Source organism: Musca domestica, unplaced genomic scaffold (genome assembly GCF_030504385.1).
Source record: "Musca domestica strain aabys unplaced genomic scaffold, Musca_domestica.polishedcontigs.V.1.1 148, whole genome shotgun sequence".
Taxonomy (NCBI): Eukaryota; Metazoa; Arthropoda; class Insecta; order Diptera; family Muscidae; genus Musca; species Musca domestica.
In genome coordinates, this window is record NW_026712204.1 from 56,713 (window position 1) to 81,562 (window position 24,850).

The window sequence follows — 24,850 nt, forward strand, 5'->3', positions numbered from 1 at the left end:
CAGCCGTAATATGCACTCTGTAACAACAATATTTGGGTAAATATATCAAATACAGCTCAGAAATATCTTTGCCAATTTTTATTGGAGATCGCTTCCGATTTGGATATAGCTCCCATATATATCTTCGTCCGATTTACCTTTTTATGGTGCACCAAACGTCTAATATTTGTCCAAATGGGATGGAATTTGGCACTTACGACCGAATTGAGTCTAGAAGCTAGTATGTCAAATTTGGTGAAGATCGGTTCAGATATAGCTATATCTCCCTCATATATATTGTTCATCCGATTTGTTATATTTGTCCTCCGCAGCCGTAATATGCACTCTGTAACAACAATATTTGGGGGGGGAAATATATCAAATACAGCTCAAAAATACATTCGCCAATTTTCATGGAGATCGGTTCCGATTTGTATATAGCTCCCATATATAACTTCGTCCGAATTACCTTTTATTGTACACCAAACGTCTAATATTTGTCCAAATGGGATGGAGTTTGGCACTTACGACCGAATAGAGTTTAGAAGCTAGTATGTCAAATTTGGTGAAGATCGGTTCAGATATAGCTATATCTACCATATATACTGTTGATCCGATTTGTTACTTTTGTCCTCCGCAGCCGTAATATGCACTTTGTAACAACAATATTTGGGGAAATATATCAAATGCAGCTTAGAAATACATTTGCCAAATTTTATCGAGATCGGTTCCGATTTGGATATAGCTCCCATATATATCTTTATCTGATTTCAAATTAATTTTGCACCAAATGGGCAATACAAGTCCGAATTTAAAAGATACATATGCTTCGGCATATTTAGTCCTTTGAACTTTAAATTATATTTATAATCATGGCGTGTATGAAGTCGGCCCCGCCCAACATAAAGACCGACATTTTTCGTTAAGATTATTTTTCTAGGAGAACCTCTCTTTCTCTGGGAGAACCTCTCTTTCCCTATAAAATTTTCGTTTTGGAGCCTTGCATGGAAATTTTATTTTTTTTTTTTTTTTTTTTTCAAAAAATCTGCTGATGATATTTTTTTAATTTTTTACCCATTTTTAATTTCCCCCCTTTCACCTGTTCCAGAAAATCAAATAAAATTTAATTACATCTCCCCTTCCCCCAATGTCTGGAGCGAGTGTTTCTGGCATGTGTGTTTTGATACAACTTAACCTTTGACTTTCTCATTTCTCATCGAAATTCCAATATTTACCTAGGTAAGGTGAGATGTTGATGTTCCAACTGATATTGAAATGTCTGGGAACACGCCTCCAGCAGCAAAATCCTGTATTATCCTCGTATAACATGCCATTGACTTGACTTGTGAACGTATCACAAAACCGAAAAAGGTAAATATAATTCTGACACATTTTCAAATACACTAGCAACAACAACAACAATAATAATAACAACAATAAAACAAAAAAAAAACAAACAATGATAAGAAAATATGCACACACACACTCAGACAGAAGCCGCCCGCAAAAACAAATAAAACCACAAAGGATTCCAAGCCATCCTCCCCCACCCCTTTTCGTAGTTTTTCACCATCAAGTAGTAGTGCCAGTCATCAAGTCCTTGGTAAATAAAATATTCCATGCTAAACACTTCTCTCTAACGGCATTTATTTGTTTAGGATCATTTGTAGTGACTCAGGGTGAGATTAAAAGGTTAGACAATGAAAAGATGGATTAAAGTTTATCATCGGCAAAGGGACCAATATTGGCAATGTGGGCCATAACAGCGGGTATATTGCTCTGCTCATAGTTGCCACTAAAATAATGGGCCATGGGCCCAGACGCGAAGACACCCACATCTTCGGCACCATGCGTCTCCGAACCCATGGGAACTGTGGCCATAAAACGATATTCTGCATCCTGGGTATCATATTGTCGCAGATCGCGTCGTCCCGTCTTCGAGGAAAAGGTTTTCGAGTAACCCGGTCCATTGGCATAGGAGAGTATGGTGTAGGGCAGTTTGTCTGCGGCTAAGCTGGGAGCAAAATCGAAAATGTTTTGGCGGCGATACTGAAAAGAGAAAGAGCAAAGAACAAAAAAAATGAGGATCAGATTTTTTTCATCAAAGAAATGTTTGAGATTTTGGACTGTAGGCCTTTTAAATAATAAATTATAATTATTCAAAATTTTGACCACTGTGTGAGGGAGGTACCAGAAGGAGTGGGCCGATATCTACCATTTTCACAAGAGACCTTTTGTTAGTAGAAATAAGGAGATGTGTGAAATGTTAAGAGAACCGGATGCTTATTTTGGATTTTATAAGCATTTCGGTTATTCAAAACTTTGACCCTTTGTGGGGGAGGTACCACAAGGAGTGGATCGATATATCCAATTTTCATAACAGATCTTGTGTTTATAATAATATGGAGATGTGCCTATTTTGAAGAGAATCGCATGCTTATATCGCATTTTATGAGCGTTTCGGTTGTTCAAAATTTTGACCCTTTGTGGGGGAGGTACCAGGAGGAATGGTCCGATCCCTACCATCATTATAACTGATCTTTTGTTGACGGATATATTGAGATGTAACAAGTCTGAATGGAATGGGATATTAATTTCGCGTTTTATGAGCATTTCGGTTATTCAAAATTTTGACCCTTTGTGGGGGAGGTACCAGAAGGAGTGGTCCGATATATTCCATCTTTATAAAATATCTGTCGTTGATGGAAATATTGATATGTGCTGAGTTTGAAAGGTATCGGATACTTATCTCGCATTTTATGAGCGTTTCGGTTATTCAAAATTTTGACCCTTTCTGGGGGAGGTACCAGAAGGAATGGTCCGATCTCTCCCATATTTATAGCAGATCTTGTGTTGATAGAAATATTGAGAGATGCCGAGTTTGAAAGCAATCGGATGCTTATATCGGATTTTATGAGCGTTTCGGTTATTCAAAATATTGACCCTTTGTGGGGGAGGTGCCAGAAGTAGTGGTCCGATCTCCACCATCTTTATAGGATATCTTGTGCTGGTAGACATATTGCGATGTGCCGAGTTTGAAGGGAATCGGATTATTATGTCGCATTTTATGAGCGTTTCGGTTATTCAAAATTTTGACCCTTTGTGGGGGAGTTACGAGAAGTAGTGGTCCGATCTCCACCATCGTTATAGAAGATCTTGTGTTGATGGATATAATGAGATGTGCCGAGTTAGAAAGCAATCGGATTATTATGTCGCATTTTATGAGCGTTTCGGTTATTCAAAATTTTGACCCTTTGTAGGGGAGATACCAGAAGTAGGGGTCCGATCTCCACCATCTTTATAACAAATCTTGTGCTGATAGAAATATTGATATGTGCGTTACGTTTGAAAGGAATCGGGGACATATTTCGCATTTTATGAGCGTTTCGGTTATTCAAAATTTTGACCCTTTGTGGGGTAGGTACCAGAAGGAGTGGTCCGATCCCTACCATATTTTTGTAGCAGGTCTGGCGTTGATAGAAATATTGAGATGTGCCGAATTTGAAAGGAGTCGGATGCTTATATCGCATTTTATCAGAGTTTCGGTTCTGCAAAATTTTGACCCTTTGTGGGGGAAGTACCAGAAGGAGTAGTCCGATCCCCACCATCTTTATATCAGATCTTGTGTTTATAGAAATATTGATATGTGCAGAGTTTGAAAAGAATCGGATACTTATCTCGTAATTTATGAGCGTTTCGGATATTCAAAAATTTGACCCTCTGTGGGGGAGGTACCAGAAGGAGTGGTCCGATCTCCACCATCTTTATAACAAATCTTGTGCTGATAGAAATATTGATATGTGCCGAGTTTGATAGGAGTCGGATACTTATCTCGCATTTTTTGAGCGTTTCGGTTATTCAAAATTTTGACCCTTTGTGGGGGAGGTACCAGAAGGAGGGGTCCGATCTCCACCATCTTTATAACAGGTCTTTAGTTGAAGAAAATATTGAGATCTGCCAAGTTTAAAAAGAATCGGATACATATCTCGCATTTTATGACCGTTTCTGTTATTCAAAATTTTGACCCTTTGTGGGGTAGGTACCAGAAGGAGTGGTCCGATCCCTACCATATTTTTGTAGCAGGTCTGGCGTTGATAGAAATATTGAGATGTGCCGAATTTGAAAGGAGTCGGATGCTTATATCGCATTTTATCAGAGTTTCGGTTCTGCAAAATTTTGACCCTTTGTGGGGGAAGTACCAGAAGGAGTCGTCCGATCCCCACCATCTTTATATCAGATCTTGTGTTTATAGAAATATTGATATGTGCAGAGTTTGAAGAGAATCGGATACTTATCTCGTAATTTATGAGCGTTTCGGATATTCAAAAATTTGACCCTCTGTAGGGGAGGTACCAGAAGGAGTGGTCCGATCTCCACCATCTTTATAACAAATCTTGTGCTGATAGAAATATTGATATGTGCCGAGTTTGATAGGAGTCGGATACTTATCTCGCATTTTTTGAGCGTTTCGGTTATTCAAAATTTTGACCCTTTGTGGGGGAGGTACCAGAAGGAGGGGTCCGATCTCCACCATCTTTATAACAGGTCTTTAGTTGAAGAAAATATTGAGATCTGCCAAGTTTAAAAAGAATCGGATACATATCTCGCATTTTATGACCGTTTCTGTTATTCAAAATTTTGACCCTTTGTGGGGGAGGTACCAGAAGGAGTGGACCGATATCTACCATTTTTACAAGAGATCTTGCGTTGATAAAAATATTGATATGGGCCGAGTTTGATAGGTATCGGATACTTATCTCGCAATTTATGATCGTTTCGGTTATTCAAAATGTTGACCCTTTGTGGGGGAGGTACCAGAAGAAATGGTCCGATTCCTACCATATTTATAGCAGGTCTTGTGTTGATAGAAAAAATGAGATGTGCCGAGTTTGAAAGGGATCGGATGCTTATATCGCATTTAATGACCGTTTCGGTTATTCAAAATTTTGACCCTTTTTTGGGGAGGTACCAGAAGGAGTGGTCCGATATATCCCATACTTATAAAATATATTTCAATAATGGAAATTTTGATATGTGCCGAGTTTGGGTGGAATCGGATATTAATTTCGCGTTTTATGAGTTTCATGGATATTCAAAATTTTGACCCTTTGAGGGGTAGGTACCAGAAGGAGTGGTCCGATCCCAACCATCTTTATAGCAGATCTAGTGTTGATGGAAATATTGATATGTGCCAAGTTTGAAAGGAATCGGATATTTATGACGGATTTTATTAGCGTTTCCGTTATTTAAAATATTGACCCTTTGTGGGGGAGGTACCAGAAGGAGTGGTCCGATCTCCACCATCTTTATAACAATTCATGTGCAGATAGAAATATTGGTATGTGCCGAGTTTAAAAGGAATCGAACTCTCTTCTCGCATTTTATGAACTATTCGCTTATTCAAAATTTTGACCCTTTGTGGGGGAGGTACCAGAAGGAGTGGTCCGATCTCCGCCATCTTTATAGTTGATCTTGTGTTGTTGAAAATATTGAGACGTGCCGAGTTTAAAAGGTATCGGATGCTTATGTCACATTTTATGAGCGTTTCGGTTATTCAAAATTTTGACCCTTTGTGAGGGAGGTACCAGAAGGAGTGGTCCGATCTCCGCCATCTTTATAGTTGATCTTGTGTTGTTGAAAATATTGAGACGTGCCGAGTTTAAAAGGTATCGGATGCTTATGTCACATTTTATGAGCGTTTCGGTTATTCAAAATTTTGACCCTCTGTGGGGGAGGTACCAGAAGGAATGGTCCGATATATCCCATCTTTATAGCAGATATTGTGTTGATAGATACATTGATATTTGCTTCACATTTTATAAATATAATAATTAATCAAAATTTTGACCCTTTGTGGGGGAGGTACTTGATGGAGTGGACCGATATTTTCCATTTTTGCACCTGACTCTGCATAGACAGAAATATTAAGATTTGTAAAATCTGAACCAAATTGGATCATTCTTTCTAATTCTGTGAAGTATTTTTTTTTTTTTTTTTTGAATTTTGAACCATTTGTGGGGGAGGTACCAGAAGGAGTGGACCGATGTTGCCCATCTCCGACTTCGATCTAAGTTTGAAAAATATATTACAAAATACCAAGTTTGGATCAAATCGCAAACTACCTTCTAGAGTTATCGGCTCACCATTAAAGACAGACAGGCGGACGGTTGGACACCCCTAGATCGACTCCAAACGTCCTAATTCGGATTTGGTCCAAAGAGACCTAAAGTCTAAAACCTTTTTTTGGATGAGGCACATTTTGGCCGTATCAAATGATATATACCCTCTCTAGGCATATGGCTGAGGGCATAAAAAACCCCTGTAGCTAAAAATCTCCAAAATCATGGATCATTCTTTCTAATTCTGTGAAGTATTTTTTTTTTTTTTTTTTTTTTGAATTTTGAACCATTTGTGGGGGAGGTACCAGAAGGAGTGGACCGATGTTGCCCATCTCCGACTTCGATCTAAGTTTGAAAAATATATTACAAAATACCAAGTTTGGATCAAATCGCAAACTACCTTCTAGAGTTATCGGCTCACCATTAAAGACAGACAGGCGGACGGTTGGACACCCCTAGATCGACTCCAAACGTCCTAATTCGGATTTGGTCCAAAGAGACCTAAAGTCTAAAACCTTTTTTTTGGATGAGGCACATTTTGGCCGTATCAAATGATATATACCCTCTCTAGGCATATGGCTGAGGGCATAAAAATCCCCTGTAGCTAAAAATCTCCAAAATCATGGATCATTCTTTCTAATTCTGTGAAGTATTTTTTTTTTTTTTTTTTTTTTTGAATTTTGAACCATTTGTGGGGGAGGTACCAGAAGGAGTGGACCGATGTTGCCCATCTCCGACTTCGATCTAAGTTTGAAAAATATATTACAAAATACCAAGTTTGGATCAAATCGCAAACTACCTTCTAGAGTTATCGGCTCACCATTAAAGACAGACAGGCGGACGGTTGGACACCCCTAGATCGACTCCAAACGTCCTAATTCGGATTTGGTCCAAAGAGACCTAAAGTCTAAAACCTTTTTTTTGGATGAGGCACATTTTGGCCGTATCAAATGATATATACCCTCTCTAGGCATATGGCTGAGGGCATAAAAAACCCCTGTAGCTAAAAATCTCCAAAATCATGGATCATTCTTTCTAATTCTGTGAAGTATTTTTTTTTTTTTTTTTTTTTTTTTGAATTTTGAACCATTTGTGGGGGAGGTACCAGAAGGAGTGGACCGATGTTGCCCATCTCCGACTTCGATCTAAGTTTGAAAAATATATTACAAAATACCAAGTTTGGATCAAATCGCAAACTACCTTCTAGAGTTATCGGCTCACCATTAAAGACAGACAGGCGGACGGTTGGACACCCCTAGATCGACTCCAAACGTCCTAATTCGGATTTGGTCCAAAGAGACCTAAAGTCTAAAACCTTTTTTTTGGATGAGGCACATTTTGGCCGTATCAAATGATATATACCCTCTCTAGGCATATGGCTGAGGGCATAAAAATCCCCTGTAGCTAAAAATCTCCAAAATCATGGATCATTCTTTCTAATTCTGTGAAGTATTTTTTTTTTTTTTTTTTTTTTTTTGAATTTTGAACCATTTGTGGGGGAGGTACCAGAAGGAGTGGACCGATGTTGCCCATCTCCGACTTCGATCTAAGTTTGAAAAATATATTACAAAATACCAAGTTTGGATCAAATCGCAAACTACCTTCTAGAGTTATCGGCTCACCATTAAAGACAGACAGGCGGACGGTTGGACACCCCTAGATCGACTCCAAACGTCCTAATTCGGATTTGGTCCAAAGAGACCTAAAGTCTAAAACCTTTTTTTTGGATGAGGCACATTTTGGCCGTATCAAATGATATATACCCTCTCTAGGCATATGGCTGAGGGCATAAAAAACCCCTGTAGCTAAAAATCTCCAAAATCATAAGAAATTCGAAAAAAAAAACTCAACTTACCGGATATCCATTCAATGACATGGTATGCGAATGATCCGATGTCACCACAATCAGAGTATCCTCCTCACTGGTCATATTGCGTGCCAGCTCAATGGCCCTCGAAAATTCCTCAGTATCCTCCAGAGACTTATGGGCCTTAGAACTATGATGGGCCATATCAATGCGGGCACCCTCCACAAACAGAAAATAGCCCTTGTCATTTTTCCTCAACAGCTCAATGGCCTTTTGGGTCATAAGGCTAAGCGATGGATCACTGTTCTCCAAACGATCTCTCTTCAAATCCCCATGATAGGGGCAATGCGAATCACTAAACAAACCCAAAAGATATTCGGTTTTGCTAATGTCCACCATTTCCAAACCCTTTTTCGACCAGACATATTGCGCCGACTTATTTTCGCTCCGCTTGTTGTCCAACCATTCCCGGATCAGATCACGTTTGTCGCTGCGATAACCCTTTATGCCTTCCTCATCATTCATGGTCTTGTCACGGAAATTGCGACGACCACCACCCATCACCACACGTAACTCCTTGCCCACAGGCCATTCGACCAATTGACGGGCAATGTCCACATTGATTTCAGGACTGCATTTATCCTTAACAATTTCTCCATCATATTCCCAGCTACGGGAAGCAGTGTGGGCATAAACTCCGGCTGGAGAGGCATGGGTCACACGGGCCGTTGTAACCAGACCAGCCCATTTGCCAGCATCCTGTGCCCACTTGGCCAAACTTTCGGTGTGAGTCGAGGTATCGTTGGCCTTGAAACAATCATATTTTGGAACCTGGGCATTGACACCTATGGTGCCATAATTCCCCTTGACACCACTCAAATAGGCCGTGGCGGTAGTGGCCGAATCTGGGGTACGTTTGTTCACCGCATAGGTTTTCGACAAGCCGGTGAAGGGGAACTTCTCAAACGACACCTGCATGCTGCTGTCTCCCATAAAATCTCTGGTGGCCGTCACCGTGTGAATGGACATGCCATCACCCAGAAAGAGAATAATATTTTTGGCTCTCTTCGTATTCAGCTGATTATAGGTCTGCAGTTTATGGGCCAAAATATTCTGGGCCTTGTCCACCCAAAATTGGGTATCTGCCTCCTCGGTGGCCATGGTGTAAGTTCTTGGCGCCGGAAAGTTGGGATGATCCGGATCCTTGATGGCCCCGGTCCCGGCCACAGCAAGGAGCAGGGATACAAGTACCACTGCTGTCCTCTTCATATTATCCTCTGAGCTCTATGCCAGCTATTTAATCGAAATTTGACACTCAACTAAATGGGTTTTATTTAATTGCTTAACATTTTATACCATTCCCATTAAGCGGCCGGCCTATCTTATCTTGGCCTCTCTCGCTTAGTGGCTGATGCTTGAAATTTTCGTTTTTTTTTTTTTTTTGGCTTATCTGTGGTCAGTTCGTTTTCGAAAATGTTAGCTTCACTTAATGATTATTTGTGTCAAGTTTGTGACAATGAAATTGGTGGTAGATTTCAAAATGGTAGTGACGTAGGTCAAAAATTCCAAGAAAGGGGACACATGACCTTATCCGCAAAGGAATCTTAGAGTTGGGTATAAAAAAGAACTACCAATCGGATAAAGATAATTCAAAAAATAATTTTCCTAACAGCATTACCTAAAACTCACCACACACGTCACATCGGACATTTGGTATTCAAAAGTCTAAAAGTCGGAGAAGAAGGCGAAGTCGACTTCCTTCAAAATAAAAATAGCAAAATTGAATTTTCATCGTAACTTTTGCGATTATTTACCATACCCACATATCAGTCGTTCACTTTAGAACTGCTCCTCAAAGTATGCATTGCATTTGAATGAAGGTTCATCTAGGGATAGATACTAAAAAAAATCGCTCGAATTTCTTCTAAGAGTGAAATTTACTCCAATTCGAGCATGTTCTCTCCTGGGAGCAGAATCGAAAAATCGAGAAAACTTAATTTTTCGAAGTCGCTCGAATATGAGTGAGCATATTTTTCTCGAATGCGAATGAGCATGTTATCCTCTTTTTGGAGTGGGAGCAAAATGCGCTCAAAATCGAGCCGATTCTGCTCCGGCCGAGCACTCTCTTAGTTTTCTTTTGTTATGCCGTTGTTGTACTTCAATGTATGTGTATGTGTCAAAGTATGCCTTGCATTTGAATAAAAGTTGTACTTAACTAGAAATGTGTACTAATTAAAAGAGCTCTTCGAAAAACTTGATCGATTTTTTTCAAAGAGTGAAATTTATTCGAATTCAAGTAAGTTTTCTGATGGGAGCAGAAAAAAAAATCGAGCAAACTCAATATTTCGATGTCGCTCGAATATGTGGGGGCATATTTTCCTCGAAGTATGCCTTGAATTTGAATAAAAGTTTTACTTAACTAGAAATCAAAAAAATCCGATCGAATTTTTTCAAAGAATGAAATGTACTCGAATTCGAGAGGAGCAGAAAAAAAATCGTGCAAACTCAATAACTCGACGTCGCTTGAATATGAGTGGGCACATTTTCCTCGAATATAAAAATGACATATTTTCCTTAGCTTAGAATCGAGAAAACTCAATTTTTGGATGTCGCTCGAATATGAGTGAGCATATATCCCTCGTTTTAGACAGCGAGCAAATTTCGTCCAAATTCGAGCAGATTGTACTCCTGCCGATCTCTATTTTAATTTTTTTTTTTTTTTTTTTTGTTATACCGTGGCTATATTTCTTTGTATGTGTCAGAAAAAGTACAATATCACCTCCCCTTTCCCCACTTCCCCCCTGACCTACCCCTCAAAGTATGCCTTGAATTTTTAATAAAAATTTTTCTTAACTGGGGATAAGTACTCATTAACCCAGGCCTTCAAAATATTCACTCGATTTTTTTCAAAGAGTGAAACTAAGACGAATTCGAGCGAGTGCGCTCCAGGGAGCAGAAGAAAATCGAGCTAATATTTTAATGTCGCTGGAATGTGAGTTTCAAAGAGGAGCAAAATTCGATCAAAAGCGAGCAAACTCAGTTATTCGATGTTGCTCGAATATGAGTGAGCATATGTTCCTCGAATATGAATGAGTAAATTTGCCTCGTTTTGGAGTGGGAGCAAAATTCGCTCAAACATCGAGCCGAGACTACTCCCGCCGAGCACCCTTTTAGTTTTTTTGTTATACCGTTGTTGTATTTCTATGTATGTGTATTTTTCTTATTTCTTTCACCTCTTCTCCCCTCCTTCGAACAAATACAAAATATTTGTATAACCTCCACTATACAATGGAAGATATATTAAATTTCCGATTCTGTTTGCAATACCTTAAAATATTTGTCGGTGACAACAAAAAGTAAACATATTCCTGATCAGCATAACATTATGAGGGTATAAACATAGAAGAATGCATAGAAGGCTGCTCGACTTAGCAAAATTCGCTTAAAATCGAGAGGTACTGCCGAGCACTCTTTTAGTTTTTTATACCCTCTGCCATGTGGCTACAGAGGGTACAGATCATTTGATACGGCTAAAACGTGCTTCATCGAATTTTCAGTAGAGTTGGTTACAACCCTAGGCCTCTTTGTACCAAATCGGTTTAAAGACATTTGGAGTTCGATCTAGGGGTGTCCAACTGTCTGCCCGACTGTCTGTCCGTCTGTCTGTCTGTCTGTCTTTCGATGGGAGTATCCAATATGATCCAAACTTACTACATAGTAATATTATTGTCAAACTTAAATCGAGTTGGGAGATCCGCAATATCGAGCCACTCCTTCTGGTACCTACCCCACAAAAGAAAAATATCTAAGAAAATAATTTACAGCGCATGGATCAAGAAAGGATCATTCAATTTTCCTCAAATTTTACAAATCTTAATATTTTTGCCTCTGCAGGGTTAGGTGGGAAAATGGGCAATATAGGCTCACTCCATCAAGTATCTCTGCCACAAAAGATACAAATTTGGAATAATTATAACCCCTATAAAATGTGAAATAATGTCAGATTATCTTCGAATTTCTCACATCCAAATATGTCTATCAGACCACTCCTTCCGGTACCTCCCCCACAACGGGTCAAAAATTTGAAGAATCAAGAAGATCAAAAATTGCGAAATAAGCATTTAATTCTCTTCAAATTTAAAAAATCCCAATATTTTTACTAACAAAAGGTCTGCTGTAAAGGTGGGATATATCGGCTTACTTCTGGAACCTACACCAAAAAAGGGGTCAACAGGGCAAAGCCCTCTTAGAATGCAAGAAAATCCTCCAAATCTGGCAAGTTGTAGTATTTCAATTGGACTAAGCTCAGATACGAAATGGGCAATATTGTCCTACTCTTTCGGAACCTTCCCCATAGAGACTCAACATTTTTGCTCTGTTCCAGAACCTGCTAGAATCTACTAATTTTGGAGTTTTTTTTTCGATATCATAAATGGAAAGTCGGTTATCGTACTAAAAACTTATACATTCTTTCAGTTCTGGAACAAACCATTTGAATAATAAGCCTCTCCCTCTTTCTGATCGGCTCCTGAAAGTATGCCTTACATTTGCCACATTTACAACACTACTTTCAATTCATTGACATTTGGTATTCAATTGTTTAGGAGTCGAAGACGAAGTCTAAATTCCCTAAATTATATTTCCTCTTTTGATTTTGCTGTTATTTATTAGGCCACATATCAATCCTGTGCCTTAAATGATGCCTTGCATTTGAATTCATTTTCTCCCTAACAAGGGAAGTGTAACTCGACTCCATTTTTTATTCAAATGTCTGCAAGTCGAAGCCAATGTCGATTTTCTGTTATAGTCACAGTATACAGTCACAAAAAATAATTTTTATATTCGATTTTGCGATTTTTATTGGAAACTTCGCTCGACTTTTAATATCGAATTCGACTTTTACTTGTAGTAAAGATCCCAAAGACGTTTTTTCGTAATTGATTTTCGATTTTGTTTTTTTTTCACGATTTTAATCGTATTTCTGTTAAAATTTCAAAACATCTTCAAATCCGTTCTTTACGTTCGATCTGCTCCACTTTCAATTATTTCAAAAATCGGAATATAATTCGACTTTTACTTGCAGTAAAGATCCCGACAACGTTTTTTGGTAATCGATTTTCGTTTTCGATTTTTTTCCATCGATATGATGTAATATTTCGTTTAGAAGTTTAAAACAGCTTCAAATCCGTCCTTTACTTTTGACCTGCTCCACTTACAATTATTCGACAATTTGGTATTTCAAAATCTGTAAATCGAATTCGACTTTTGCTTGCACGATTTTTACTTACGATCGATCGATCGATCGATCGATTCTCGATTCTCTTTTTTTCCACAATTTACATCATACTTCGGTTGGGAAGTTTAAAACAGCTTCAACTCCATCCTTTACTTTTGACCTGCTCCACTTCCAATTATTTAAAAATCAGGTTCGAATTCGACTTTTACTTGCAGTAAATATCGATTTTCGATATTGTTTTGTTCAAAATTCGACTTTTACTTGAACTAAAGATCGCCAAGACGTATTTTCAATTTTCAATTATTTAAAAAATCGGTATCGAATTCGACTTTTACTTGCAGTAAAGAATCCGAAAACGTTTTTTGATAATCGAATTTCGTTTTTTTTTTCACGATTTACATCAAATTTCGTTTAGAAGTTTAAAACAGCTTCAAATTTCTCCTTTACTTTTGACCTGCTTCACATTCAATTATTCGACAATTTGGTATATACAAATCTGGAAATCGAATTCGACTTTTACTTGCAGTAGACATTCTAAAGACGTTTTTCTGGTAATTCATTTTCGATGTCTTTTTTTCACGATTTTAATCGTATATGGGTTAGAATTTCAAAAAATCTGCAAATCCGTTCTTTACTTTTGATCTGCTCCACTTTCAATTATTTCAAAAATTGGGATAGAATTCGACTTTTACTTGCAGTAAAGATCCCGAAAACGTTTTCTGATAGTTGATCTCCTATTATTTTTTTTTTTTTTTTCATGATTTACATCATATTTCGGTTAGAAGTTTAAAATAGCTTCACTTCCGCCCTTTACTTGTGACCTGCTCCACTTTCAATTATTCGACAATTTGGTATATACAAATCTGGAAATCGAATTCGTCTTTTTTGGTAATCTAATTCGTTTTTGTTTTTTTTTTCACGATTTACATCATACTTCGGTTAGATGTTAAAAACAGCTTCAAATCCGTCCTTTACTTTTGACCTGCTCCACTTTCAACTATTCGACAATTTGGTATATACAAATCTGGAAATCGAATTCGACTTTTACTCGCACGACTTTTACTTACTTATCGATTTTCGTTTTCTTTTTTCCACGATTTACATCATACATCGGTTGGGAAGTTTAAAACAACTTCAAATCCGTCCTTTACTTTTGACCTGCTCCACTTCCAATTATGTTCCACTTCCAATTTTTTAAAAAATCAGGTTCGAATTCGACTTTTACTTGCAGTAAAGATTCCGAAAAAGTTTTTTGGTAATCGATTTTCGTTTTGGCTTTTTTCGCGATTTACATTTTATTTTGTTTAAAAGTTTAAAACAGCTTCAAATCCGTCCTTTACTTTTGACCTGCTCCACTTTCAGTTATTCGACAATTTGGTATTTAAAAATGTGGAAATCGAATTCGACTTTTCTGGTAATCGAACTCGATTTTGTTTTTTTTTTCACGATTTACATCATACTTCGGTTAGAAGTTAAAAAACAGCTTCAAATCAGACCTTTTGTCCTGCTCCACTTTCAATTATTTGAAAGTCAGAGTCGAATTCGACTTTTACTTGCAGTAAAGATCCCAAAGACGTTTTTCTGGTAATCGAATTTTGTTTTTTGTTTTTTTTTTTCGCGATTTACATTATGTTTCGGTTAGGATTTTAAAACAGCTTCAAATTCGTTCTTTACTTTCGATCTGCTCCACTTTCAATTATTTAAAATGTCGGGATAGAATTCGACTTTTACTTGCAGTAAAGATCCCGATTTACTTCATATTTCGTTTAGAAGTTTAAAACAACTTCAAATCTGTCCTTTACTTTTGACCTGATCCACTTTTAATTATGCTCCACTTCCAATTATTTAAAAATCGGTATCAAAATCGACTTTTATTTATTTAAAAATCGGTATCGAATTCGACTTTTACTTGCAGTAAAAATTCCAAAGACGTTTTTTGGTAATCGATGTTGTTTTTTTATTTTACTTTTGTCCTGCTCCTCAAAGTATGCTTTGCATTTGAGTTAATCTTCTCTTCCCTTGAACGACTCCTTCCCAAAAACGACTTTTTGTAAAAAATAGTAACTCTTAAGGAACCTTGCCCCAAGTGGGGGCACCTATACCCAGCCCCCCATTTTTCCCACGCCAATTGCCAACGGCCAACGTCACCGTGTCCTCTCTTATCTTTCAAGTGGCGAATATTAAAAAGTAAATGTTTTCCAAAAAAACGTTGAGATAATCTGTTAGCCCCGAAAAACAATTATCGCCCGACCATTGAGGGAAATTGAGAGTTAATTGACAGCGATCATTATGAATGACAGTTGGCGAATGGCGATAACAACAATATTAACAACACAGAGCCTACTTAAGGCACGCGTTGAGTCCACATGGATTTAGTTGAACGGAAAATTTCAGTCGAAGTGGTTGCGTTTGCGGAAACATGGAGTTTTCCTTTAAAGCTGTAATATTCCTCATCCTGCTCGTGCAGACGGCTCGAGGCACTTTACGCCAGGATGAAGAGGATTTGGAAGATCGATTAATGCATCCTGAGTTCCGTAATGAGATACACGATGCGCGAACTTTGAGGAGAGTGGGAGAGGAGACACAAGAATTTTGGCTAAATCAAGGCAAGGAGTTTATCAGGCAACAGCAAAAACAACAACAAAATACCAAGGTGGCCAAGAATGTCATAATGTTTTTGGGCGATGGCATGGGTCTGACGACCCTGGTGGCAGCACGAAATTACATTGAGGGGGAGCACACCAAGCTGTCGTTTGAGGAGTTTCCCTACACCGGGCTCTCCAAAACCTATAGTGTGGACAAAATCACCCCCGATTCGGCCACCACGGCCACAGCCTATTTGTGCGGAGTCAAGGCCAATTATGGCACAATCGGGGTGAATGCCCATGTCAATCGCGACAACTGTGAGGCAATGCGTGATAGCTCCAATCATGTTTACTCCATTGCCAAATGGGCCATGGATGCGGGTAAATCAGCCGGTTTTGTGACCACCACCAGAATAACCCATGCCTCACCGGCTGGGGTGTATGCCCACACGGCGGATCGTGAATGGGAGAACAATGATGATCTGGAGTCATATTGTGGTGTCGACAGTGGCCTCGACGATATTGCCGTGCAATTGATACATGGAGAGGTGGGTTCACGCCTCAAGGTCATGATGGGTGGTGGCAAGCGCAACTTCCTTGACAAGTCCGTCTACAGCAAGGGTTTGCGCACAGATGGCCGTAATCTCATCGAAGAGTTCCTGGAAATGTCCCCCCGCAATGCCTACGTGGAGACCAGAGAGGAATTGGAAAATTTGGATTTGACAAAAATTGATCGCCTGCTGGGTACCTTTAGCAGTAACCACATGGACTACCATCTGGATGCCATTGCCAATCCGAGCAACACTCAACCCACCTTGGAGGAGATGACCAAAAAAGCCATTGAATTCATGCAGCAGGATAATGACAAGGGTTTCTTCCTCTTTGTGGAGGGGGGTAAAATTGATTTGGGCCACCACTCCAACAAGGCCCGCATGGCCTTGGATGAAACCAAGGAATTTTCACAGGCCATTGCCTTGGCACGACAAATGACCAGTGAGGAGGACACACTTATTGTGGTGACCTCAGATCACTCGCACACCTTTAGCGTGGCTGGTTATCAGGATCGTGGTACGGATATTTTCAGTCTACGCACCTCGGACAGCGATGGTATGGCCTATTCGCCCCTTAGCTATGCCAATGGCCAGGGTTATTATTCCTATTTCAATGACAAGGCCACCAAACGTATTGACCCCAATTTGGTGTTGACCGGTGATGCCAATGACCTATTCCCCGCCACCGCTCCCCTCTCTACCGAAACCCATGGAGGTGAAGATGTGGGCGTTTTTGCCGTGGGGCCTTGGTCACATCTCTTTACCGGGGTCTATGAACAAAATACCATACCCCATATGATGGCCTATGCGGCGTGCATTGGAGATGGCCTCAAGGCCTGCGATACCTTATCGTAAAACGTGACTTCGATTATTGTAGGTTGTAAATTTTGATTTTTGAAAAAAAAAATGTATAAACAAATAAAGATATGAGTGAAATGAGAGCTAGTTACAGGTGATTTGAAATTCGGGGGAAATTTGTTTGGCCATTATAAATGGGTTGTCGGGTCATAAACCGAAACTGGTACCGTTTTCAAAGAGGCGTTGCTATGAATAACCTCAAAATAATTTGAAAAATTTTTCAAGAGAAAAATATTAAAATCCGTTGGTAATTTTTTTTTTTTTTTGTAATTTTTATACCCTCCGCCATAGCATGGAGGGTGTATTAAGTTAAGTCAGTGGAAGTCACTCTAGCTTGCGAACGAAATGAAGTAGATTGATAAAATTTTACTCAAATGTATATTATGCCTACAGGACTTTTGGTATTGAAAATAGGCCATGTAGGTTCACGTCTTCGCCCCCATATAACGGTACCTCCCGATATTCGATATTTTGATGATTTCAGCGACATTATTCACCGGAATTGTTTCAAATTTGGTATTTGAAGTTCGTAATGAATACTTTAGCCTATGGCATAAAATTGTCTGAACAGGTCCAAGTCTTCATATAGCCCCCATATAACAGTACCTCCCGATATTCGGTATTTTGATGATTTCAGCAACATTAATCCCCGGAATTGTTTCAAATTTGGTATTAGAAGTTCGTAATGGATACTACAGCCTTAGGCAGAAAATTGTCTGTGCAGGAACACGTCTTCGTATAGACCCCATATAACGGTACCTCCCGATATTCGGTATTTTGATGATTTTGGCGACATTATTCACCGGAATTGTTTCAAATTTGGTATTTAAAGTTCGCAATAGATGCTACAGGCTTAGGCAGAAAATTGTCTGTGCAGGTACACGTCTTCGTATAGCCCCCATATAACAGTACCTCCCGATCTTCGGTATTTTAATGATTTTAGGACATCATTCATCGGAATTGTTTCAAATTTGGTATTTGAAGTTCGCAATAGATACTACAGCCTATGGCAGAAAATTGTCTGTACAGGTCCACGACTTCGTATAGCCCCTATATAACGGTACCTCCGATATTCGGTATTTTCATTATTTTTGCGACACTATTCACAGGAATTGTTTCAAATTTGGTATTTGAAGTTCGTAATAGATACTACAGCCTAAGACAGAAAATTATGTGTGCAGGTCCACGTCTTCGTATATCCCCCATATAACGGTACCTCCCAATATTCGATATTTTGATGATTTTGGCGACATTATTCGCCGGAATTGTTTCAAATTTGGTATTTGAAGTTCGTAATGGATACTACAGCCTAGGACAGAAAATTGTCTTTGCAGGTCTACGTCTTCGTATAGCCCCCATATAACGGTACCTCCTGATATTCGGTATTTCGATGATTTCAGCACCATTTTTCAGCGGAATCATTTCAAATTTGGTATATGAAGTTCGAAATGGATACTACAGTCAAAAACAGAAAATTGTCTGTGCAGGTCTATGTCTTCGTATAGCCCCCATATAACGGTACCTCCCGATATTCGGTATTTTCATTATATTTGCGACATTATTTACCGGAATTGTTTCAAATTACGTATTTAGAGTTCGTAATAGATACTACGGACTGAGACAGAAAATTGTCTGTAAGGGTCCACGACTTCGTATAGCCCCCATATAACGGTACCTCCCGATATTCGGTATTTTGACGATTTTACCGACATTATTCACCGGAATTGTTTCAAATTTGGTATTTGAAGTTCGCAAAGGATACTACAGCCTAAGACAGAAAATTGTCTGAGCAGATCCACGTCTTCGTATAGCCCCCCATATAACGGAACCCCCCGATATTCGGTATTTTGATGATTTTAGCAACATTATTCATCGGAATTGTTTCAAATTTGGTATTCAAAGTTCGCAAGGGATACTACAGCCTAAGACGGAAAATTGTCTGTGCAGGTCCACGTTTTCATATAGCCCCCATATAACGGAACCTCCCGATATTCGGTATTTTGATGATTTTAGCGACATTTTTCACCGGAATCGTTTCAAATTTGGTATTGGAAGATCTTAATGGGTAATTCAACCTATGGCAAAAAATTTCGTATGCAGGTCTAAGGCTTCGTGAGCCTCGTTTCAAATTTAAAAACCTAGCTCTATTGCTTCCTCATATACAAAGGGTACCACATTAAGTACCTTTTAATATTTTTCGTACCGTTCTACTACTAATTTCCAAAAACTCAGCCTTATCTGACCCCCTCGGACCATGAGTGACCCTCACCAAAAATTTTAATTTTTTGTTTATTTTTCAAATAGAAAAGATTTTTTGTTTTGTCTCATTAAAATTTTTATTCTGTTCTCTCATCATAGCCACCCTCCTCTTGTCTCAGGGAACGCATGTGTTCCTTTAAAAGAGATCTCACCGCAGGGGAGGGATTTACTTTTCGCACAGCAGCCAAATCACCTGTTTCTGTTACCCGATATATGGTGTTGGGTTCCAGCGTGGGTTCCTCTTCCATTGTAGATCTGGGTACACGACATACTGGACAGACACCGGTTAATCCAACCGGCCCAGGTGGGCCACGTGGACCTACACGAGAACCAGGTTCACCTTTCTGACCCCGATCACCTTTTTGGCCAATTGGTCCGGTCGGTCCTTGAACACCCGGTGCACCAGTTACACCCCTATTGCCTTTGTCACCTTTTTGGCCAGGCGGACCTTGGTGGCCGGGCACACCATTTGGACCGGCCTCACAGATACATGACTTCAAAATGGCATGGGCAAAGGAGCTCAAACCTGGGGAGGTGATGGAAATAAAATTTAGAAAATTTGGAATTTTTTTGGAAATTCTTATTTGAACTCACCCAAAATTAATAGCAAAGGGAGTAGTGTTTTCATAGCTTCAAGAGATTTTTGTAAAATGTTGTGAGCTCTACAAAGTCTTCAATTTGACTGGCTGTCAAAGCCATCATCAGTTCGTTTTATACCTTTTGACAAAATTTACTCTTAAGTTCTTCTAATTAGGTATTTTCCCATTCATAATTCTCCAGCCATTGTCATAAACTCCTCCATGGAAATAGATTTTCTTCATTTCCCCCATTCAGTGTGTCAAAATTAGTGGCTTAAAATTTATGATCTGTTCATTGTTTTGTTTAAGATGTTGCCTTTGTATTGTTTTGTATTGAAAAGTAAGTTTGACCTAACCTTTGTTGCACCTGATCCGTATGGATGATAATTGACGAAATGAAAATAGCCGTGGCAGCTATGTTCACTCTGAATAGGTAATAGCTATAACTGTAAACAGAACTGGCCATAGAACAATAGAAACCACAATATCCGGAGAGAATTTGTTGTTCAATCTTTCTAGAAAACCTTCAGTAAGAATTCATCAAAGCATTTCATTTAAAATATAACAATTATAAAGAGGTCATCTTCCATGGAAGATTTTTATTTCATATAAAGGTAATTTTCCATGGAAACTTTTGACATGCAATATTTTTCCATAGAAAATCTCTAGTGAGATCCTCTTTCACAGAATATATCATAAAGAATAATTCTTCTCATGAAATCCTCTTGAAGCGATTTTCTCCAAAGAGAGACCCTAAAAGATTCCCTCTTCCAAAACATTAGAGGTCTTCTTAACTCGTAGCAATGAAAACCTCGTGAAGAGATCTTCTGACATGGAAGGAATCGTGAAAATTTTATCCACCGATAGATGATTTTATCTCAACGCTTCTTTTATTGACTAAAAAGAATTCTTCCGAAGAAAATCGATCGAAGGAGTTTCACTCGTAAGAAGATCTAGTGCATCGTTCTGCTTCCATTGAAAATTAAATTCAAAATTTTTCCTCATATAAAAAAAAAATAATTCAGAATAATTTACAAAAAAAAAAAAAAAACAGTAAAGAAAGACTTAAATTCGGGCGGAGCCGACTTTATGATACCCTACACCACTTTGCTAATTAAGTAGAGCTCCGCATAACAATTAAAAGTTTTTATGGAAGAATTCAATCATACCTGCTTTGATTATAATTATAATTTAAGGTTCAAAGAAGTTCGGACTTGTATTGCCCATTTGGTGCACAATTAATTTGAAATCGGATAAAGATATATATGGGAGTTATATCCAAATCGGAACCGAACTCGATAAAATTTGGCAAAGATATTTCTGAGCTGTATTTCAGATATTTCCCTGAATATCGTTGTTACGGAGTGCATATTACGGCTGTGGGTAACAAATATAACAAATCGGATGAACAGTATATATATGGGAGCTATAGCTATATCTGAACCGATCTTCATCAAATTTGACATACTAGCTTCTAGACTCAATTCGGTCGTAAGTGCCAAATTCCATCCCATTTGGACAAATATTAGGCGTTTGGTGCACCGTAAAAAGGTAAATCGGACGAAGTTATATATGGGAGCTATATCCAAATCTGAACCGATCTCGATAAAATTTGGCAAATGTATTTCTGAGCTGTATTTGATATATTTCCCCAAATATTGTTGTTACAGAGTGCATATTACGGCTGTGGGTAACAAATATAACAAATCGGATGAACAGTATATATATGGGAGCTATAGCTATATCTGAACCGATTTTCACCAAATTTGACACACTAGCTTTTAGACTCAATTTCGGTCGTAAGTGTCAAATTTCATCCCATTTGGACAAATATTAGACGTTTGGTGTACAATAAAAGGTAAATCGGACGAAGTTATATATATGGGAGCTATATCCAAATCTGAACCGATCTCGATAAAATTTGGCAAATGTATTTCTGAGCTGTATTTGATATATTTCCCCAAATATTGTTGTTACAGAGTGCATATTACGGCTGTGGGTAACTAATATAACAAGTCGGATGAACAGTATATATATGGGAGCTATAGCTATATCTGAACCGATTTTCACCAAATTTGACACACTAGCTTTTAGACTCAATTTCGGTCGTAAGTGTCAAATTTCATCCCATTTGGACAAATATTAGACGTTTGGTGTACAATAAAAGGTAAATCGGACGAAGTTATATATATGGGAGCTATATCCAAATCTGAACCGATCTCGATAAAATTTAGCAAATGTATTTCTGAGCTGTTTTTGATATATTTCTCCAAATATTGTTGTTACACAGTGCATATTACGGCTGCGGAGGACAAAAATAACAAATAGGTTGTTGTTTTTATAAAAACAACAATAATGGGATTAAGGCTGACTACTTTGCAACAACAAAATACTACGGTATCCCCAACAAATATGTCAACACTTTTCTATAAATATTATTTATTTTAAAAATTATGAAAAATATTTTCCCAAAAAACAAAAAAAAAACAGAGAAGAAAGATCTACTTTCGTAGAAGACTTCATTAGCTGGATTCCTTCAAAGAAGATCTCACCAATGGACCTCCTTCAATAGAAAACTTAATAAGGACGACTTTTTCTATAAAGTCAAACCTCATAAAGAAAAATTTAATTAGACCCTCCACCTTGGGTAGGAGGGTATATTAACTTTGTCATTCCGTTTGTAACATCCATAAATATTCCTCAAATTCTAATTCGATTTAACGGTGTCCGTCGGTCTGTCTGTTGAGATCACGATACAGCCCACATTATTTGACGTATAGCGCCAAAATTTAGCAGAGCGATTTGTATTGTGTCTAGGATGCTTGGTATTGAAAATGAATGAAATATATCGGTCCACGTTTTGGTATAGCCCCCATATAAAGGTACCTCCCGATATTCGGTATTTTCATTAATTTTGCCACATTTTTTCACGGATTAGTTTAAAAATTGGTATTTGTTGGCCATAATGGGTTCCCGCTCCGGTGGCGAAAAATTGTATGTATAGGTCCACGTTTTGGTATAGTCCCCATATAACGGTACCTCCCGATATTCGGTTTTTTTGAAGATTTTTGACACATTTTTTCACGAATTTGTCTGAAAATTGGTATTTGTTGGTCATAATGGATTCTAGCTCCTTTGGCAAAACATTGCATGTATAGGTCCACGATTGGTATAGTCCCCATATAACGGTACCTCCTGATATTCGGCATTTTAATGGTTTTTGCCACATTTCGCAGAGTTGTTGGTATTTGTTGGTCTTAATGGGCTCTAGCTCTTTTGGCGCAACACTGTATGTATATGTCCACGTTTTTGTATGGCCCCATATAGCCCGATATTCGGTATTTTGATGTTTTGTGGCACATTTTTCCATGAATATGTCTAAAAATTGGTATATGTGGGTAATAATGGGCTCTAATGTTTCCTTTACCCTAAGGTAGAGGGTATTAAAAGTTTTGCCCGGCCGAACTTAATGTTTTTCACTTGTTTTTCTATAATTTCTTCTGTGAAGGAACTCATGGAGAAGTTTTCTCCTATCAAGGAGCTCATATAGAAGAGCTCTCATGAATAGGGCTTCTTCTATAAAAGAGCTCCGATGAAGAGTTTCTTCCATGGAAGGGCTCTCATGAAGATCACAGGAGGTCTTCTTATGTAGAGAACCTGACGAAAAGGTATTTTTCATGAATCACTTCTATAGCAAAGCTATTTTCGAAGGTGTTTTTCTATTGAATAGCTAATCGTGAAGGGGTTTTCTTCTATAGAAAAGATCTCCGTGAAGAGGTCTTATTCTATGGATGAACACTTCGTGAGGTCTTCTCGTTTCATAAGAGATTTTTTCTGTAGAAGGCCTCACAACAGATACTATTTTATAGAACAACTCAAAAATAGATTCTTCCATAGAAAACAAGAGCAGAGGAGGTCTTCTTATGTGTCATGTCCTCTACATAAGAAGACCTCCTCTGCTCTTGTTTTCTGTGGAAGAATCTATTTTTGTGTTGTTCTATAAAATAGTATCTGTAGTGAGGCCTTCTACAGAAAAAATCTCTTATGAAACGAGAAGAGGTATTTTTCATGAAGCTTTTCTATAGAAAAGCTATTTTCGAAGGAGTTTTTTCTATAGAATAGCTCATCGTGAAGGGGTTTTTTCTATAGAAGAATTCTTCTTCTGAAGAAGTCTTCTTCTATGAATGGTCTCTTAGTGAAGAGGTATCTCTCTAGAGAATAGCTCTTTGTGTAGAGGGGTTCTCTTTTATAAGAGCTCTTCGTGAAGAGGTCTTCTCATTTCATGAGAGTTTTTTTTATGTACATACTATTTTATAGAAAACATCAAAAATAGATTCTTCCATAGAAAACAACACGACTAGAAACCGTCTTTGTAGAGAACCTCTATACCTGGCCTGACGAAGAGGTATTTTTCTTAAGAGAAATAAATCGTTTTCTGTAGAAGTTCATATGAGAAGGTTCCATTCTATGGAAGACATCATGAGATTATTTCCCACTAAAGATCTGCAGAAGAACTCCCCAAAAAGCTTTCTCTTCTGTTTACGAACGGATCTTTTATATAAGTGATCTAGGGAAGATCTTCTTCCATAGAAAAACTAATGAATTTCTCTCAATTTAGACGATTTCTTCTTCTAGAGAAGACCTTCCAATCTCATTTTTCGCATGGAATACCTGATCTTCCATAAAATACCCCATTTAGTCCAGTACTTCTGTAAAGGTCCTTATAAAAAGTAATTTTTTCGTATGGAAACAGCGGTTTCCATTGAAATTCTCATGGCAAGAGCTCCTTTCATAGAAAACTTAGCAAAGAAGTTGTATTCCCATAAACGAGAAGACTCCATTGAAGACCTTCCTCATAAGACCACATTGAGTGGTATG

The 24,850-nt window shown here is 38.2% G+C and overlaps 3 protein-coding genes across 3 annotated transcripts; 1 reads left to right on the plus strand and 2 right to left on the minus strand.

The window, feature by feature from the left end:
* Positions 1 to 1,643: 1,643 nt before the first annotated feature.
* LOC131801195 (membrane-bound alkaline phosphatase-like) lies at positions 1,644 to 9,224 on the minus strand. Its single transcript, XM_059119427.1, has 2 exons — positions 7,954 to 9,224; positions 1,644 to 2,028 (listed from the first exon to the last, which is right to left on the minus strand). Exons 1-2 carry the CDS (start codon positions 9,172 to 9,174, stop codon positions 1,693 to 1,695), a joined length of 1,557 nt encoding a protein of 518 aa, XP_058975410.1. The 5' UTR covers positions 9,175 to 9,224; the 3' UTR covers positions 1,644 to 1,692.
* Positions 9,225 to 15,510: 6,286 nt separating this feature from the next.
* Positions 15,511 to 17,218, plus strand: LOC101888868 (membrane-bound alkaline phosphatase). Its single transcript, XM_005176649.4, has one exon. It carries the CDS (start codon positions 15,561 to 15,563, stop codon positions 17,130 to 17,132), a length of 1,572 nt encoding a protein of 523 aa, XP_005176706.3. The 5' UTR covers positions 15,511 to 15,560; the 3' UTR covers positions 17,133 to 17,218.
* A 2,253-nt stretch (positions 17,219 to 19,471) lies between these two features.
* On the minus strand, positions 19,472 to 20,022 carry LOC101889396 (complement C1q subcomponent subunit B-like). The gene is made up of 2 exons (XM_005176652.1): positions 19,989 to 20,022; positions 19,472 to 19,920 (listed from the first exon to the last, which is right to left on the minus strand). The coding sequence occupies exons 1-2, from the start codon at positions 20,020 to 20,022 to the stop codon at positions 19,472 to 19,474; spliced, it is 483 nt and encodes a 160-aa protein (XP_005176709.1).
* Positions 20,023 to 24,850: the final 4,828 nt, after the last annotated feature.

What these genes read in the sequence shown, in the direction of transcription:
- LOC101888868 (XM_005176649.4), top strand. Translation starts at nt 15,561, where the DNA reads ATGGAGTTTTCCTTTAAAGCTGTAATATTCCTCATCCTGCTCGTGCAG.
- LOC131801195 (XM_059119427.1), bottom strand. Translation starts at nt 9,174, where the DNA reads ATGAAGAGGACAGCAGTGGTACTTGTATCCCTGCTCCTTGCTGTGGCC. An exon ending in TGTCATTGAATGGATATCCG is followed by an intron (nt 2,029 to 7,953) that starts GTAAGTTGAGTT and finishes TTCTCTTTTCAG; the next exon opens with TATCGCCGCCAAAACATTTT.
- LOC101889396 (XM_005176652.1), bottom strand. Translation starts at nt 20,022, where the DNA reads ATGAAAACACTACTCCCTTTGCTATTAATTTTGG. An exon ending in CCCTTTGCTATTAATTTTGG is followed by an intron (nt 19,921 to 19,988) that starts GTGAGTTCAAAT and finishes TCACCTCCCCAG; the next exon opens with GTTTGAGCTCCTTTGCCCAT.